We start from the raw sequence: 19838 nt of genomic DNA on the forward strand, positions 1-19838 counted from the left end.
TTCCATCTTCTCCTGGGGCTATATTGTTTTTCAGTGTCTTGATAATTTCTACCATTTCGCTGATGGTTGGCGGTTTAGCATCAGATTTGGTGTAGACGTCTCATAGTGAATATCCTCTGTAGGTCTTTCGCAGTTGAGAAATTTGTTGAAATAGTGTGTGAGGATTTGGCAGTTATTCTTCGTGTTAGTTTCCAGTGAACCATCCGGTTTCTTGAAACAAAGATTGGGTGGCTGGTATCCTGCAACATGTTCTTTAAACGTCTTATAAAAATTCCTGGTGTTGTTCTTCTTAAAATCTTGTTCTATCTCATCTAGTTGCCGTTTGTCATAATTTCTTTTTTCCCTCCGAATAGTTTTCGATGTTTGTTTTTGGATTACTAGAAATTGTTGCCATTTTTCTGATGTTTTGTGACTATTGAAGTTTTTCCAGGCATTGGTTCTTTCTTCTATTGCTTGGTCACATATTATATTCCACCACCTGTGTTTTCTCCATCTCGGGGTTGACCCAATTTCATCGTGGATTTGAGGACGTCCACAAGTTCTGTCCAGTTTGTGGTGTTTGTCTGACTAATTTCCTGTAAGATGTTTTCCTTCTTGAGTTTTATGTATTCGGGGTCTGGTCTCAGCACTTTGTTTAGTTTTGGCTTTTTCCTATTGGGTTGTAATCTGGTCTCTATCTGTAGAAGATGGTGGTCTGAGTCAAAAAATCCTCTTCTCGTTTTCACATTCAGAATTTCTGCTGTGTTACTCTTGGAGATGGGCACATGGTCTATCAGGAATTCACCCAACATTGTGTTGGGCGACTTCCAAGTATACAGTTTCTTGTTGGGTTTTTTGAATTGTATTGACATAATTATGTGGCCGAAATTTTCGCAAAAGCTTATCAATCTTTCCCCATTCTTGTTAGTTCTCTTGTGAGCTGTATGGATTCCGGTGATTTTCCTGTATTTTTTCTCTTTACCTAATTGTGCGTTAAAGTCGCCTAACAAGATAATTACATGGTGTTTGGCAATTTTGTTTGTCGTCTCTTCAAGGTCATTCCAGAAGTCATCCACTTTCTGGCAGTTCTTCTTGTTATAGTTATTTGTGGGTGCGTGTGCGTTTATCAAGGTATATGCTTTGTTGGCCGATTTGACATAGAGTGTAGATATACGTTCTGAGGCAGACTGGAAGTCAATGACAGAGTCGCTGATAGATTTGTGGATTGCAAATGCTGTGCAAAACTGTTTGAGTCATTTCTCATTAGTTTTAACTACTGGTTTTCCTTTGTAGATCCTGTAGTTGTTTGTATCAAAATGGTTTTTGTTCATAAATCATGTTTCCTGGATTGCAAGGATTTTGGTCTGTAATTTTTGCAGCATGTCTGTAAGTTGTTTCATCTTGCCCAGTTTGAAAAGAGTATTAGTAGTAAGTGTACCAATGAAGTGTCTTTGTTTTGTGTGTAATAATTTGGACGTCGTCTGGTTCTCAACCTTAGGCGTAACATGATGCTCCTGGTCCCCCGGAATCCGATGACCAGGTAAAGCCAGCCTTGCGACTGGTGCCAGGGGTAGTGGATTCATTCCTTGTGTTATCATCATGTTTGGTTTTCAAGTTGAAAACTAACTTGGTGGTGGTCCTTCTGAGGAAAGATCATGAGGATTACGACTTGATTTTTGAGATCAAGAAGGTTGCTGCAGCTGCATCATCTAAGTGAACAGACGCTGACCCCTAACCGCTGGATACCAGGCAGATGTTAGTGGATTTAGGATGATAGTTTTGGTACACCCCAGGTATTTTATTTCCCCGGTACCCTCCATATCTGGAGAGCATTCCCATATCTGCCACCTGGGGAGGCGCCCAATGGGAGACTATCAACTCCACACGGGCTCATGATTATCATTATTATTTGATTTTTTACTGTTATTATTATTGCGTTTATCATAATCTGTATGTATAGCACCTGTTGTAAAATACTGCCAGCATTTACTTTATTAGGTCTTAGTCACTACTCTTTATTCATATTGTCGCTAGAGTAATCTAATTTTCTCATTCAAACTACTGTCATGATGTAACTCTGATGTGTGAAATGCTGCATGTGTGCAACACTGGTCCGATGTAAGAGAGGGCCTGATGGCCCTAATCTGATCTGATTAAATAAATAAATAAATAATAGCCAGCACAGCCACCACACCACACTAACACACATAAAATGAACTCACCTACTGGATGTGTGAAGAGGGGGAGAGGTCCTACGATGATGGGAGTGTAGGAAGCGATGAAAGCACTTTGTGAAGTACTGAAAATATACTTTTTGTGCATATGATGTGCTATGACAAATGTAACATGGATGTAGACCAAGGGTTTTGCGATAGCACATTTTAAAGACTTCTGTGCTCAAATCTGACACAACACAATTGCAACAACTACCCCCACTATTCACATACATACTTTGCACTACCACACCACACAATCTAGATCATAAAGATTGCCAGCAGTGATAAAGGACACGAAGTGAAACTGCAACACCTGAGCTTTCTTTCAAATTTACATTTCACACAGTGTAAAGAAATTCAGTCAGCTGACTTCTAATAAATTTGTAATGTCAAGTGGGGAAGTAAACTCAGTTCTTCAAGTCTCTGTTTCTCTCATCAAGCTTAAAATAACACTTTAACAGTGATGAGCATATGAAGTGCAGCTCGTTAGAAAAGCATTAAACAATAACAGCGATGCTGAAGAAGTTTGTCATTTACGTTTTGCAGATTTCTGCATTAATGCTTATGGTTCAGCTACTTAGCTGCTGCGATGTTTTTGTTTAATTCAATGTGTTCATCACTTTGCTTTTTCCTGGGTGAGCACAGAGGATCCCGGCCATGCGGTTCTAGGCCCTTCACTCTGGAACTGGGCGACTGCTACAGTCACAAGTTTGAATCCTGCCTCGGGCACGGATGTGTGTGATGTCCTTAGGTTAGTTAGGTTTAAGTAGTTCTAAGTTGTAGGGGACTGATGCCCTAAAATGTTAAGTCATATAGTGCACAGAGCCATTTGCACCAGCACAGAGGATGAGCTCTCAAAAACGTGTTTCGAACATATAATTTTTGAGTGTAGCGTGTCAGAAAATAGCTCGATTATCATGTACCCAGATGCCACTCTCAATTTTTTGATGAGTTTTTACTTGCTGTTACACATCTGTGATTTTTTAAGAACTGATGAAATTCATTATGCTTCTGCATGTATTTTGGGGGTTTTAACATTTTCGTTGATTCTATATTTTCCTTAATTTTGTGTTTTTTAAAGTCTGGACTGCATGAAAACGTAAAATGGGGTTTCACTGTACTTCCAGTTGTCTGGATTCAACATTAAAAGATGCTAATCTCTTCTCTTACTATTTCTCACTCTAGCATGTGAGGCCCTTATGGTCTTCCATGACTACCACAGGTACAGCATCCAGAAGCCTGTTGAACATCTTTCAGCACACTGCTTTCTGGTGCCGTTTTTGTTTTTTTTAATTTTCCTTCAGAGTTATTTAAGCCATTTTGTCAGATCCTGTCCAGCATCACCTGGAAATATATCTGGATGCCAATGTGCATCTGACACACCAATGCTGTTGAATCATACCTGTTTGCCCTGGGGGGAGCCTGAAACCCCTAGAGAGTGCATCCTCAGATGGCGGATTGGGGAGTGCCTCCCAGATATGGGCGGTACACCCTGCAGACCAACAGCCAGCTGCAGTGTCTGACTCAAGAGTGAGTGATTGCAAACAGCGTCTGGCCCAAAGTGGGCAGCTGGTATCATACGTGGAAAGCAACTGAAAGCTACCACACTACTATTCCCAAGGCACACTTGACATGGCCCTCTTTGTGCAAAATAATTATTCCGGAGCTGAAACATCCCCTCAATCTGATCTTCGGGAGGGGAGTACATTGAGGCTAATTGAAAGTGTAAAGATAAAGAAAAGGAAAAGCTATGGATTGGAACATTGAAAGTTCGCATCCTCTCACAATCTGGCAAATTGAAAAATGCGAAAAAAAGAGAAGGAGCAGAGCACTATAGATATTTTTGGAATGTGCAAGGTGAGATGAGAAGGCAATGGTGTGTTACAGAGTGATTACTACAAACTATTTTCTTCAGGCAAGGAAAAAAATGGAATGAATGGAGTAGCTATCATGGTAAAGAAGAAGGTAAAAACCATGATAATAGCAGATTGATGATGTTGAGGTTGAAAAGTCTAAAGAAAGATGTAGTTCTGATACAGGTCTACATGCCAACCAGCCAACCCAGCGATGATGAGACCGAAGAGTGCTGCAGCAGAATTGGCATCTCTGGTGGAGAGAGAGAAGAAAAAGACATGCATCACAGTAATGGGACATTGGAATGCCATAGTTGGTGAAGAGAAAGACAGGGATGTGGTTGGAAAATTTGGATTGGGTAACAGACACAAAAGAGGTGTGAGAATAGTCAGAGTTTGTAAGGAAAACTCATTTGTAGTTGGAAACATGCTTTTTGAACATCACAAAAGAAGGCGTACACATGGATGTTGAATATAGACAATAGCAGATCCAGATCGATTACATACTAATACAAAGTAGATTCCAGAAATGCATGAGAAATACCAAGGCGTATCCAGGAGCAGATATGAACTCTGACCACAACTTGGTTGTAGCAGATGTGCAGGTTAGATTGAAAATAATGCTGGTAGGTAAAGTGAGAGTGAAATTTAACGTGGATGCTTTAAAGGAAAAAGCAATAACCAAAGAGCTTGAATAATATTTTCGAGACAAGTGGAAAATTAGAGAATAGACAGAGGGCATAAATGAACAGTGGAACCAGTTCAGAGACACCCTGAAAGCAACCAGAAAAGACGTCGTCGGTCTGGTGAAGTGCAAGCGGAAAAGGTTTCATGAGTTACCGATGGCATGATCTTGAAGATGGCAGAAAGGAGAAAATGGAAAAACGCACAAACTGATGAAGGAAAAAGGCAATGCAGAAGACTGAACAAATGAACTGACAAGAGAAACTGATCAGGCCAGGGAAAAGATAGAAATCTGCTCAGAAAGAGGGCTAGTGCGAAAAGATGTATCGAGTAGCCAAGGAAACAGTACTTCAGGGAAGGGAGAACAAAACAAATATGGAGATACAAGGGAAAGATGGAACTCTTAAGTGACCCTCACACTGTTCAGAATAGATGTAAAGAATATACTGAAACTCTCTATGAAATGGATCAAAGACCTTTCGATCTGCAGATTGAGAAGGAAGAATCAGTAAATGAAGATGAAAAAGGAGATTTTATCCTAAGTTCAGAAGTAAACAAGTCATTGGGAGAACTTAAAAACAACAAAGTTTGTGGTGTAGATGACATTCTGGTAGAAATCTGAGTTTAAAAGAAACACGCAAAACTGAGTTGATCTCTCTTTGCAACTACATCTAAGACAAAGGGGAATGGCCAGAAGACTTTCTAGTAAGTATAATAGTCCCAATCCCAAAGACTAATAATCCCAAAAAGTGTGAAGACCACAGGACAATCAGCCTAATATCGCAGGCAGCAAAAGTAGTTCTACGAATTCCAAATTGTAGGCTATATGGAATGCTGGAAGAAACACTTGGTGAAGAACAATATGGTTTCATAAGGGGAAAAAGAACACGAGATGGCATTGGACTTCAAAGAACCGTCGGCAAAAAATACATAGAAAACGACAAAGAAATGTATGCTGTCTTCATAGAATCGAAAATGCCTTTGAGAGAGTGCAGCGGGCTAAGCTGTTAGATATCTCAAAAAAAGAAGGGAGTAAAGTGGAAGGAGAGAAAATGGATTGCAAATCTGTACCTGAATCAAAAAACTAGGGTACCAATAGGCAATGGGATCTCTGAAGACACCAAGATTGGGAGAGATGTTAGGCAGGGCTGTTGTCTGTCACCTATCCTATTTAACATCTATTTGGAGAAAGTACTGGAAAGCTGTTCGGATGGGACAAGAGGCGTCAGGGTAAGTGGGCGGAAAATTGAATGTATAAGATCTGCAGATGACATGGCGATTCTCGCAGAAAATCAAGAGACACTGACTCAAACGCTAAATGACCTGAATGAAACCTGTGTAGTATATGGTATTAAAATTAATAAAAAGAAAACCAAAAGCATGGTCAAAGGCCTAAGAAAAGCGAAAATTAAGTTGGGGTCAGAAATCACAGAACAGGTAAGAGCACTCAAGTATTTGGGAAGTTGGATTAAATAAGACATGGATTGCCAACATGATATAAAAGTGAGAATGGCTCTGGCGAAAGAGGCATTTCAAAAGCAGAGAAGACTCCTAACTAGTTATTTAAACAAGGAATTACGGAAGTGACTGGTTAAGTGCTTAATATGGGGCATTGCATTGTATGGAGCAGAAATGTGGACGTTGAGAAAGCAGAATGAGAAGAGAATTGAAGCTTGTGAAATGTGGATATGGCGTAGAAAGGAGAAGATCAGCTGCACTGATAAAAGTCGGGAATGAAGAAGTAGACGCAACTGAAAGTTTCATTCTGGGAAAGGAAGGGTAGGGCAGAAGAAGGTTCCAGATGCTGGATGATGTCAGTAGGCCACGAGAAGGATACCAAAGAATGAAGAGGAACACAGAAGACAAAAGCATGGAGGACTATGTGGTCAAAACATGCTGCAAGGCAGAGAAACCAATGATGATGATACCTGTTTGGACTTGGACAATCTGAGGAATGTGCTGTTCGTCCATGTGTTCCTGTCCATTTAAGTGATGGCCTCTGTGTAGCCACACTGGAGCTATAGTGACACTGGTATCACCACCAAAATGTGTCACATGGAATCTAGAATTTAGTACCAGTTATGTGAGCGGTGTTTTCAACAAGCCTTCACACTGAAAGTATGTTTTTTGACCATACATATGAGGGATGACTGAAAAGTAATGCCTCCACCTTCGTAACTCTTCAACAGTTGGCAGCATTGGTAAGCAGCAGGTACTGGCTTGTTCTGTAGCCTCTTCTCTACAGCTCCAGTTGGCGGCAAGCCTTGGCATTGAACGGTTGTGTTGCACAGTGTAAAGTATGGAACCCTGCGCAGACGGTCGGTCAATGCGATTTAAGCAACATGCAGTCATTGAATTCTTGACAGCAGAAGGTGTCACCCCAAAGGAGATTCAACAGAAAATGAAAGCAGTTTATGGTGATTGTGTTGATGTGAGTACTGTGTGTTGTTGAGCAAATATGTTTAAAGATATTGAGGCGGGAACGTCTGACTTGCGTGACAAACAAAGAGTTGGGCGTCCTGCAACAGCAACCACAGAGTTTCACAAGCAAAATGATGACAGATTGATTCAGGACAATTGTTGTATCACTCAAAGAGAAACTGCAAATGCAATCGGCATTCCACAAGAAAGTGTGGGTCACATCATTGCTTTGTTTAGCTATCGGAAGAACTGTATCCGATGGGTACCCCAGATGCTGACTGCTGAAATGAAAGTGCACAGACTTGAAATTTGCCAGGAACTCCTTTCGCATTATGAGAATGAAGGTGACACCTTTCTCAATTCAACTGTGAGAAGAGACGAAATGTGGGTACACCATTAAGACCCAGAGATGGAATGTCAGTCTATGGAATATTGACACGAAGACTCGTCCCACAAAAAGAAATTCAATATGCAGCTCTCAGCTGGAAAAATCATGGCCACAGTGTTCTGGGATGCAGATGGTGTTATCCATGTTGATTTCCTTGATCAACAACGATAAATTCAGAGTGTTACATCACAACACTGCGAACTCTGAAACAACGGCTAACAAGGGTCCGAAAGGAAAAGGGAAATGTTTACCTGGAGCATGACAATGCCAAACCACACACTTCACATGCTGCCACAGCAGAACTCCAGAGACTAAATCTCACTGCCATACAGCATCCTCCATACAGTCCAGCAGCTGACTTCCACCTGTTCCTGATAGGGAAAGACGATCCACAGGGACATAATTATGCTTCTGATGAAGACGCTGAGAGAACTGCGAGACTGTGCTTGCAGAAACAGTGTTTGATTTATTAAAAGATTCTAATCCAAACCCAATGAACGAAGGTGGAGGCATTACTTTACATTCAACCCACGTAGAATTGAACTGCCTGCCTCAGTAGTGCGTACTCCGGCTTGTACATAAATTGAATGTTCTAGTAAACTCCAACATTCTATCAATAATTGGAACCCAGAACCTCCCAAAAGGCATAAATGTTGAAAATAATTTAAGGCGGCAAGGATCAAACTAGTGACATGCACACTGGCAGCCAGTGATTTTAACCACTACACTATGGCAGACAACACACAGTACACTACAATGCTGTGTCAGGGGCATGGTGGTAAAATCAGAGAAGTGTGGGCTTGAGTGTGTCACATACCGTCCACTAGCTTACAGAATGAAGCTGTAAATGTAGGTCCACTCTTGCTCTCCTAGTTTTGATACTGAAGGACGAATTTCACACTGTGTGACGGGCCACAATTCGAAAGTGTTCTGGACCCCTCACGATACAAGATCACAGCTTTAAGGGACGTGAAATACGGGGCTTGTATAATAAGATACAGCTCATTGTTTGGTGATCATAAATAGCATTGTTTTACATATTTTGGCCAATCAGATGACAATTTATAATAATTCGAGATGAGTTAGAACAATTTTGGAGATTGACATCACAGCAGTCACTGCAAAAGGTCCATAATGATACTCTAAAAAATGAATTTAAAAGATTAGACTTACTGCTTGCCATGCTTCAGCCAGCACATACTTGTATTCTTCACAAACCACAAACCCATCGTAGAGAGGACCCCAGATTCCATTGGTCTGCCCAAAGCCAGTGAATGCAGGAGCACAGTCTATCTGCAGTTTTCTGGCTATACGATTCAAACCTGGAACTATAAAGTTAATTTTGATCAGACTTTAAGATTATGTAAACACACAAGAAATAAAAACTGTCTCCAAGAGTGGAAAAAACTAAGATTTATTACATATGCACAAAAGCTTCACCTGCATACATGCATGACACATGTACAGCACACATTTATGTCTGAATCTCTGTATTGCGCCGTACTCCAGAGAGAGTGCACACGAGCATGTCACATACATTGCACACAAATACCAGGATATCGGAATCTCTATTGTTTTACACCATATGATTCTAGAGAGAATGTCAAAATAACCCTGTGGCATGGACCTCACTCCCATAACATACAGAAAAAATACTGAATCACTGCAGTGCTCATTCTTGTGACTTGATTGACACATTAACACAGGGTGATTCACGAAGATATGCAAATATTTTAATATGTTATTCTACAAGTAAAACTAAAGAAAAAAGTTCATAGACATAGGTCCGCAAACGTTTTGTTACAGAGTTATTGCTAATAAAAGATTTTGCCTGAAATTTAGCAACTTCGCTATTATGAAGCCATCACAAAACTGTACGAGATTAAAGTAAGGCACGATTTTCATTTATTCTATTGTTATTGATCTGGTGAATCTAATAAAACATGTCTCAGATGTGATTCTGTAGTAGTTTTCCAGAAAATCCAAAGAAGCAAAAATTTAATTTTGTAAAATTTTTGATTTATTAACTACTTTGCGCAATTTGGTTTTTAAATTTCAGACAATTGAATGAAGTTTTCCAAGAGAAGTTGTAGAGAATTTAATTTTGGAAAAATGATGGTAATAACCTTAACTGAAACTATGAATGTGCCAGATAATCTGCTTCTATTAATATGCCGTAGCACATGTGAATTCATGTTAAACCGGAAAAAACAAAGCTCAGTGTTAAGTAAGTTGAAAATCTCATATAAAGATGTGAAACAAATACTAACAAAGAGATAGCGGGGTTGGCCAGTACTTACCTCAGCTCAGTACAGCCAATAGATCCACAAAAAACAGAACAGAAAATTTACGTTCCTAGCTTTCGGAACTTTGTTCCTTCATCAGGGAGGAGAGAGGGGAAAGAAAGGGAAGAAGGGAAAGTGGATTCAGTTACTCACAACCCAGGTTATGAAGTAACAGGGAAAGGGAAACATGGAGGGTGGCAAGGATGGAGGCATGGTTGTCAGAGGGGAGCCAAAGATATTCTATTGTAAGTACTGTGCCAGCTTCAAACCAAAGAGGATGCATACAGAAGTAAAAAGGTATATAGTATAAAGATAAACACAACTATGTAGGATGAAAATGTGCATGAATGGCTAAAGAGGAAAGGGAAAGAGGAGAAGACTGAAAAGTAAATGGGAGTGAGGTTGTTTAACGTAGGTTCAGGCCAGGGGGATGGCGGGATGAAAGGATGTGTTGGAGTGCAAGTTCCCATCTCCGCAGTTCCGAGGAACTGGTGTTGGGTGGGAAAAGCCAATTGCACATATGGTGTAGCAGGTTCCTAGGTCCCTAGAATTATGCTGGAGGGAATGCTCTGCTACTGGGTATTGGACATCTCCTATGCAGACAGTTTGTCTTTGCCCATTCATGCACTCAGTCAGTTTATTTGTCGTCATACCAATGTAAAAGGCTGTGCAGTGCAGGCATGTCAGCTGATAAATGACGTGTTGTTTCACATGTGGCCCTGCCTTGAATTGTGTATGTTTTACCAGTAGCAGGGCTGAAGTAGATGGTTGTGGGGGGATGCATGGGGCAGGTTTTGCAGAGGGGTCAGTTACAGGGGTAGGAACCACTGGGTAGAGAAGGTAGTCTGGGAATATTGTAGGGTTTGACAAGGATGTTACGGAAGTTAGACGGGGTGACGAAAGGCAAATCTGGGTAATGTGGGGAGAATTTTGTCAAGGGATGATCTCATTTCAGGGGTTGACTTGAGACAGTCATATCCCTGGCGAAGTAATTTGTTGATGTATTCGAGGCCAGGATAATTTTGGGTGACAAGGGGGATGCTTCTGTGAGGTCTAGGGGGTTGGAATATTGTTGTTGGACGGGGAGGAATGTATTGCTCGGGAGATCTGTTTGTGGACAAGGTCTGCAGGATAGTTGCGGGAGAGGAAAGCACTGGGTTGTGAGTAACTGAATCCACTTTCCCTTCTTCCCTTTTTTCCCCCCTCTCTCCTCCCTGATGAAGGAACAAAGTTCCGAAAGCTAGGAACGTATATTTTTGGTTCTGTTCTTTGTGTATCTATCGGCTGTACTGAGCTGAGATAAGTACTGGCCAACCCCTCTATCTCTTTGTTAGTATTTGTTAAGTAAGTTGCACAGTGTACATAAAATTTCACAATACATTCACAACCAATGTTCAAAAATGTCTCCACCGAGTTCAATGCATTTAGCTACACGTCTATGAACAGATTTTGTTGCTCACTTCAGTTTCACAGGATTGTTCTTAATTTTGTCTATTGCATTCATAATGGGAGCAAGTAATGCCTCACGTGTACTGACATTGTCCTCATAAACTATGTCAGTCATCCAGCCCCAAACACAAAAATCCATTGGTAATAAACTGGGCAATCTGTGTGGTCACAGACGTGTAGCACCACGACCAATCCATTTCTTGGGAAATGTTCATTTAAATGTGTATTAACGGCATTGATGAAATGTGGAGGTGAGCTGTCCTGTTGAAAATACATTTGCAATTGTGTAGCAAGTGGGACATCTTTGAGTAAGCAGGGCATTTCTTCTTGAAGGAACTGTAAGTACGTCTCACAGGTTAAACATTTGTAGACCTATGTTTATATGAACTTTTTTCTTTACTTTTACTTGTAGAATAACATATTAAAACATTTGCAAATCTTCGTGAATCACCCTGTCTAAGAAATGAATTACAATAAACTCACTCTCACTCTCTCTCTCTCTCTCTCTCTCTCTCTCTCTCTCTCTCTCTCTCTCCCCCATCTCCATTTCCTCCAACTGCCCATATCTCTGTTCATCTCCATCAACCGCTCCTCACTCTAGCTCATCTCCTCCAACTGCCCCTTTCTATGTCCACCTCCTCCAAAACCCCTCTCTCTGTTCATCTCCTCCAAACACTCTCTCTTTCTCTCTATCCATCACCTTAGACCCCCTCTTTCCCTGTCTATCTCCTTCAACTGCCCCCCCCCCCCCCTACCAGTCTTCCAACTCCCTCTTTATCTGTCCACCTCCTCCAATCATCCCCACAGTGATGTTGATGTGTGATATAGTAAAGTCTCTTTCTTCACTTGTGTTCCTCTGTTCAATTCATTATGATTGACGAAGGTTAGGTTTGGCGGTGAATTAACTAACCTATTTCGACTGATGTTCACTTGTTCTTACTTTTTATTCAATCCACCAGTACTATGAACAGACAGATGGAGTTGTGATGCGAAGCCCGTTGTCACCTATTTTACCAATTTGTTTATGGAAGATTTCGAACACATGTCTGAGAGTGGTTGGCTGTGAAACCTGCATGTTCTTTCAGATATGTATACAGTTTGTTTGTTATTATCCTCATGGCAGTGAGAATTTGAACAACATTTTTGAACACCTGAATTCAATCCACTGAATATTTGTTTCATTATGAAGATGGAAGGATGGCTAGCTTCCCTTACTTGATGCGTTTGTCAGGAGGAAGGTGGAAGGTACGTTGGGACATGCTATTAACTGGAAGCCTACTCCCTCTGACTTTTACCTCCAGGGTGATAGTTGTCACTGTCAGGCTAAATGTGAAGGGGAACTTTGTACCTTGGTTCACAGGGCCCATATCATCTCGGGCCCTGAGGGTTTTTCAGCTGAGTTGGCCCATCTCGAAGTCACCATTCGTCAGAAGGGTTACATTCAAAGACAGATCAGGCAGGCGCTGTGCTAAACTGGGCACTGGCTCAGTGATGATAGTACTAAGGTGGCACCAAAATCTATGGCCTTTTTGCCTTACGCAGGGAGCAACATGGTTAGTCATATTTTGTGGAAATATGATGTGAAGTGTGTTTTTCGACCAACATCTAAGATCAGGGTGAAATGTAAAGGCTGATCTTTGTTTGTGTAAGGTGGATGTTTAGTGCATTTCTTGCATGTTATAACCTTTAATCACAATAATTGCTTGGATTTTCACACTCTCTCTTAGAAACAATAGCTGATCACATGATTACAACTCAGTCTCTCGTATTCGACTGCTGTGCCGTGACATGCGGCCGGTGCCGTTCGTAGCTAGGTGGCGCTCCCGCGCTCATCCGATTTGCGGAGCGCCTCTATCGCCGTTTGTGCGTACTGTCGTGGCGGCACTGTTAAATGTCGTGGCACTATCACAACATTGCAGTTGTGGCATGTCATATATTGGCCTGACTACCAGGACTGTGACTGTCTGGTGTACAGTGTGTAGAATGGAAATGATTGTATGGCGTCAGTGGCCAGGAGTTCCCACGCGGTAAGTTCGGCCACCAAGTGCAAGTCTTACTGAGTGTGACACCACATTCCGTGACTTGCGTGTCGACTGTACAGAGTGTAATAAGTGGCACACATGCTTACAACAGCCCCGCAAATGCGCCATTGCAGAACATTGTCTTGGCACCAGTCATCCTACCGAATACAACAACACAGAGGTACTGGCATGCATTTCAAGCTATTGGGATAGTGTTATTAAAGAAGCTGTTGAAATTAAATTAGCAGGTAACCTTAGAAATAGAGGTGGTGATTTTTGTTTAAATTCTACACTGAATCCTGCTGCCTCCAAATGGTTCTAAGCACTATGGGTCTTAACATCTGAGGTCATCAGTCCCCCAGACTTAGAACTACATAAACCTAACTAGTCTAAGGACATCACACATATCCATACCCGAGGCAGGATTCAAACTTGCGATCGTAGCAGCAGCGTGGTTCCGGACTGAAGTGCCTAGAACCGCTCGGTCACATGGGCTGGCAATTCTGCTGTCTCCCTTCTCAAGAAACAGAAGTACAGAGTACACGCTAGCTCACCCATTGATTATTAATTTGACTATCAAAAACTTCTGACATTGGTTACGTTTGGTTTGTGATGGCACCAGTGTTTAGTATGTGCAAGTGTTATCCTTTCAGAGTTTTTCTGAAAACCCAGGTTCTAAATTCCCTTGCATAGCACTTACTTGCTGCAGTTTTGCCCTGAAAATGGCACGGTGTGCTCCTATCAAAATATTGGTAGTTGTAAACAGCATCACTCTGCTACATCCCATAAGTTGTCCGAACATTGTATACACTTGGAGAGACTCAGGTCTATGTTTTGCCAGAAATGTTTCACCTCAATTTATTAGTGCATCATCAGTGGCCTGAAATACATATAAATTATCATGCACATTCAGCACTTTCAAATTACATATAGTACATGTAAGTTACCATCAGCTCTGATATACACACATTCTGTTTAACACACTCTACTATTTACTTTGTGTGTTGACATTGTTCTATAAGAACTATTGCTGTACTGAAAGTTAAGCAGCTGTTCTGTTTGTAGCACTAAACCTCATTTTCCAGCCAGCTGCACCAATTTTGGTGATGAGATACATCCATTTGTGGTTACTTTCTAGTGAAGGTATTACTATTGACAACTCTATCATGGCAAGTTAAAAATAGGAAATACTGTTTCCAAGAAATAGCAAGCCTTAGACAACTTCCTTGTATCCATTATCTACATGCAAGACAATGATACTGGTATACCAAGCACATTTCAGACTTTTAAATGTCTTCAAAACAGATGGGACATGAAACTAGTTCTCTTTCCCACATCTAAGGGTATCTCTGCTTCTGAAACTTCACTGTGCCGTCTATGGTAAGATACACCTTCCCTGCCACTGAATCATATCAAGGTACCCACTGGCTATTCCAAAAGTATCACTCCATCACTCCTCCTCTGTTCTGGCTTGTGAGCAGCAAAGGAAGATAGGAGATACACTGGAGTGGTTGCTTTTACACATCATTTCTTCCAACTCAACAACAGCATTTTTGCAACTTCTGACCCAGGGATTAATCATCATTTATCTTACTCCTCTTTATACCTGAAATGGGACATTCCAGTTTTAAATTATCTGTCTCCAATATCGTCTTCTGTCTGTGTTTCAGCAATGCACACTTCAATGATTCCTCCTCCACCACCATTCTGTTCTTGCGTGTAAACTTTCATAAACTTATTATGGTATGCATCTCAATGGTTGAAATATAGCTAAGGAAAAAGATACCAAAATTACTATATGTCTATACGTTGCTCGTATAGTAACGTTTCTTGCCCAACATCACCCATGTCACATACGGCATTTGGGGAGGGGGAAGGGAGGGAGGGAGGGAGGGAGGGAGGGAGGGAGGGAGGGAGGGAGGGAGGGAGAGAGGGAGAGGGAGAGAGGGAGAGAGAGAGAGAGAGAGAGAGATCACAAAATGTTCCCTTTCTCATTCACCTGTCTTGTCATGTGTACACTGCTCTAGTATACGTAGGGTATAATGACAAGACCAACACAATATCCAACGTGAATAACTATATTTGGATAATTTATCTGAACTACTACTAGTGTTAGGGCATTAAATGTTTCCAGACAATTAAAAATTTTATTACTAACACTGTACTTTCTAATGTAGCTAATGGTTTGAGAATTAATGAAAATGTTCGAAAGTAATCACTAATACAAATATTATATGTAATTCTGATGAAAATCCTAATTAATAAATTATAAATATACTGAATTCCTGACCTTGATGCCCAGCCAATGTTGGAATTACATGATTTCTTAAGTGTTTAATTTACTTACTTTGCATGTGGACAGTGCCTCCAGGCAGCATGCTTGGTTTATACAGTTCCACATTGCCATATGCAGACCTTGGAACCTTGCCATCAACAGCAGTAGGTGGGACATAGTCTTCAACTTGCCAAGGCCCAAAATACTCCACTGGGACACCTTTGATGATTTTACGATTTATCTAATAAAAAACAGATGACAATGGAGTATGAGGTAAGTGATATCAAAGTGCGAAAATATTTTGTTGAGCCCAACCTACATAGGTAGGAATGATCATCAAAATAAAATAAGAGAAATCAGAGCTCGAACAGAAAGGTTTAGGTGTTCGTTTTTCCCGCTCGCTGTTCGGGAGTGGAATAGTAGAGAGATAGTATGATTGTGGTTCGATGAACCCTCTGCCAAGCACTTAAATGTGAATTGCAGAGTAGTCATGTAGATGTAGATGTAAAACTAAAGCTGGAACAAGCATATCACCAAATAATTATTCCACTGCAGTTTTGATTAGCAATTGAAGTAACAGACAACTGTTGTGATCACATCAATACGATATCTAGAGAAAAAGTATAGATCTCAAACTCTGGGGAAAAATATCCAATATACATGGGCTTTAGACAAAAACAAAAATGATAATACTAATTGTAGCTTTCAGAATATTGGTTCTCTGTACCCCCCCCCCCCCCCCCCCCATGACTGGAACAACAGAATCTTGTTTTCTGCCAGGATTTTGATGACATTTCATTGTGCCCTAAGATGAGACATATCTTCCTTGTCTTAAATACAATAGTGTTCCACCAACTACCTGACGTGCACAATATCCTGGTCTGCCCCTATTCCAAATCTGCAATGTAAGCATATTGTCATGTTGCTGGTTTGGTTGTGCAGTATTTCTGCGAGTATCTGCATTCTGCAGAGTCGAGCAAGCAACCTAGAGCTGTTATGTTGTGTTGTGTTGTGGATAGCTCTGCATGGAAAGGTATTATTATGGAAGTTCAAGTACAAGTACTATTGTTGTGAAGTAATGAGATATGGAAATGGATTAAGTGAAAGTGCATAAAGAAGTAAATAAATATGAGCAGTACCACCGATAATATATTTTGAGTATCCACCCGTTTGCATGTCATAACGTACAATATCAATCATCTGCGCCATGTTCGGCCTCCCACAATGAACTAATGTGAATCAGTAAAACATTTACCACAACGGAATGCAATCAAGTGCCAGTGTCTAGTAGCGAGTGCGAGAACTTGTGTTCGGTCATTGCGTTTCCGCATCATCAACAATCAGCCACGTCACGACGGTTACACCCATGCTCATACAAGTGAGAACTGTGAAATGCAAGTTAACTTTTATGAACAGTTTTATATTATTACATAGTGCCAAGAAGGACTGGTACCAGATATCTGTGTATATGCGACAAGCTTAAGAACTTGTGTTCGACCATTTGGCTTTGCATCATCAACAATCACCCACGTCATGTTGGTTACGCATACACTCGTCGAAGGGATATTGCGGATGGATAATCACCAAGAATGTTAATTGGCATCAACACTTATGACTTAGAGAGTAATCAGTGCAACCTGTGATTTTCTTATCATCTCAGAAATTAATTATTCATACCAGATGTAGGACAAGTGTTGTGTTTAGTGCTGAGTGGCTCCCCAAACCCACTTGCATATTTAAATACGTAATTTCAAGCAAGCCAGCAGCAGTGTGGAGCAGGACAATGGAACCTGCATGGGAGTATCAGGTATGTGGTGTGGACAAGGCACACGTCAAAGACAGAAACAGTTTAAGGGTCACTCACCAGATGTACCCCAGGTGTGTTACAATCGCATTGTGCCCTGTGATCAGACATATCTTTCCTACCTTAAATACAATACTGTTCCACCACCTACCCAACCAACCTGCACAATATTCTGGTTTGCCCCTATTTCACATCTGCTCCTGATCCCTTGCCCGATTGCTCATCTCACTTTGGTAGATCTCGATCCCACTACTAGGTATCTGCTAGTCCAAGAAGGAGCCTCCCCAAAGAAGGTGCTAAACATCATTATCATATTCCACCATTTCCTGGGCAACAGTAATTCACTGGCTAATCTTCCAACCAGTGCTGCAACAAAGCTAACATGGTCACTACACTAGTAAATTCAAATGGTCATCCTCAAGGCCCCAAAATTCTGACAATGGGCACAACCTTGAAGAACTGTGACCTGAATATCGAAGGAATTTCTAAAAACAAATGTGAATATCTCTCATGTCTATGCAGTGAGAATAATGTGGGCATAATTACTCTACAAAAAATACACATAAAAGATGACAGTGATCTCCAAAGCAGATGAAAAATTCCAGGATATAGACTGGGAGATTCTCTTCACGACAAACACCATGTGTACAGAATAGTAAAATATGTGAGGACGGACATAGCTGATTACAGAGTGGTTTCCCAGGCCTCTACAGACAACATTTTTATCTTGGCAGTGATGACATGTGGGACTATTATCATCAACATATAAACTTCCAATAGTGATCTGGCACACTCTCCCATTCAGACTTTTTACTGACCCTGCCATCTATGTTGGAGACTTCACTAGCCACCACCATGATTGGGGATATATGGCTATTGATATACAGGGCAACATCTTACATGATTGGCTGTCCTTGAATAACCTCTACTTGGTTTTTAGTGCAAATGACAAAGCAACATTCTGATCAGCAAAATGGCAGAAATATGCCTCACCAGACCTATGCTTTATCACTACTGGTCAAGCTAATGGAAATGAACTGGCAAACAGGAAAATTATACAGTCTTTTCCATATTTTCCATAGAGCCAATATAGGTCTATTCTCATTGATTATGGCTTCTAGACACCACTAGTAAATTCAGCTGCTAAAGCTCACTTGAATAAAAAAAAGCAAGAAAGAACACTCCATAACATGTTGACAAACTCTATGAGATTGTTGGCCTCATTCCTGCACAAATTACGAATTATGAAAGATTTACTAAGGCTGTCAAAGAGGCAGCAAACAGAACAATACTCATAGGACACAGGAAACAATACATCCCAGGATAGTCCTATGAGTGTGATGAGCTATGCGAGGAATATCAACTTGCAAATTCAAATACAACAGCGGATGAACTTCTTCAAGCTCTGAATGATCACAAAAGAAGGAAATGCGAGAAGCTATAGAGAGCCTCAACTTCACCCATTTGAATAAATGAAGAAATTGCGTCAGATGCAAAGCCTGAGAGATGCCAACACATCACACCAAACAAAGTTGCCACACACTTGTTGCAGAATTCTAAGGCAGCTAAGAACAAAAACTGCACTAGACTTGTGGAGACACAGTTATGATTCAAATGCTCTCACCTAGTCCCTCATCCAGAGGTTTCATGCGAGTTCACAACCAATGAGCTGGAGGAAGCTTTAGCAAGTGTGCGTACAAACAAAGCAGTTGCTTTCAACTAAATGTGTCCAGAGTTCCTGAAAAATATGGGCACAGGCTGCTAAAGCTGTATTATATGACACAGATCACTAGAAAATTGCCAACAAAATTTAGGGCTGCAAAAGTATAGCTGTCAAAAAAAAAAAAAAAAAAAACCAGGTTGATGGCAGTGAAGCTCACATTACCGACCCATATTGCTACTTAGCATAGTTTATAAACTATTAGGAAGAATGTTGTTAAATTGAATTCAAGCATTAATTGACAAAGTAACTCCACTGCATTGTGCCGGTTTTTGAAAGAGTCACAGTTGCTGTGGTTAGGTATTTTCACTAACATCTTTCATCGAAGCTGGGTACCAATGCAAATTAAAGACTACAGTAGCATTTGTTGATCTCGGGACTGCATTTGACACCATACAGCACCATGGCATGCTACTGAAATATGCAGAAATCATACCACGTAAAAAGTTGGCCTCAGCAGCCAGTGACCTTGGTCATGTGTGTGAGAGGTGTATTGGTGTTTTGTCTACATCTGACGAAGGCCATGTTGGCCGAAAGCTCACTTTCTGACAGTGTTTTTGTGGTGTCTATCTACAGGACAGCATCTCTGCTATATGACGAGTTACCGCTGTCCTTTTCATAATACTGCTACAAGTAGAAAGTTATTTAATTTAATGGATAGCATGCTCAGCAACAGATGATTTCAATTATTTCTTAGAGACAAAGGGAGCAGATGGTGAAGGCTGAATAATGGACTACTGCAG

At 40.9% G+C, this 19838-nt stretch overlaps 1 protein-coding gene across 3 annotated transcripts in view; it reads right to left on the minus strand.

Annotated features, from left to right (window-relative positions):
- LOC126282224 (DNA repair protein complementing XP-C cells homolog) overlaps window positions 1-19838 on the minus strand; it is a 289038-nt gene that overhangs the window by 182796 nt on the left and 86404 nt on the right. For 2 of the 3 annotated variants that reach the window (XM_049981788.1, XM_049981787.1), the window contains exons 4-5: window positions 15644-15812; window positions 8715-8869 (exon numbers count right to left, since the gene is read on the minus strand). In XM_049981788.1, the coding sequence (XP_049837745.1) occupies window positions 8715-8869; window positions 15644-15812 (324 nt within the window). The remainder of the gene's footprint in view (window positions 1-8714; window positions 8870-15643; window positions 15813-19838) is intronic. The other variant, XM_049981786.1, reaches the window with a different exon arrangement.

The sequence above is a fragment of the Schistocerca gregaria genome, chromosome 7 (genome assembly GCF_023897955.1).
Source record: "Schistocerca gregaria isolate iqSchGreg1 chromosome 7, iqSchGreg1.2, whole genome shotgun sequence".
NCBI lineage: Eukaryota > Metazoa > Arthropoda > Insecta > Orthoptera > Acrididae > Schistocerca > Schistocerca gregaria.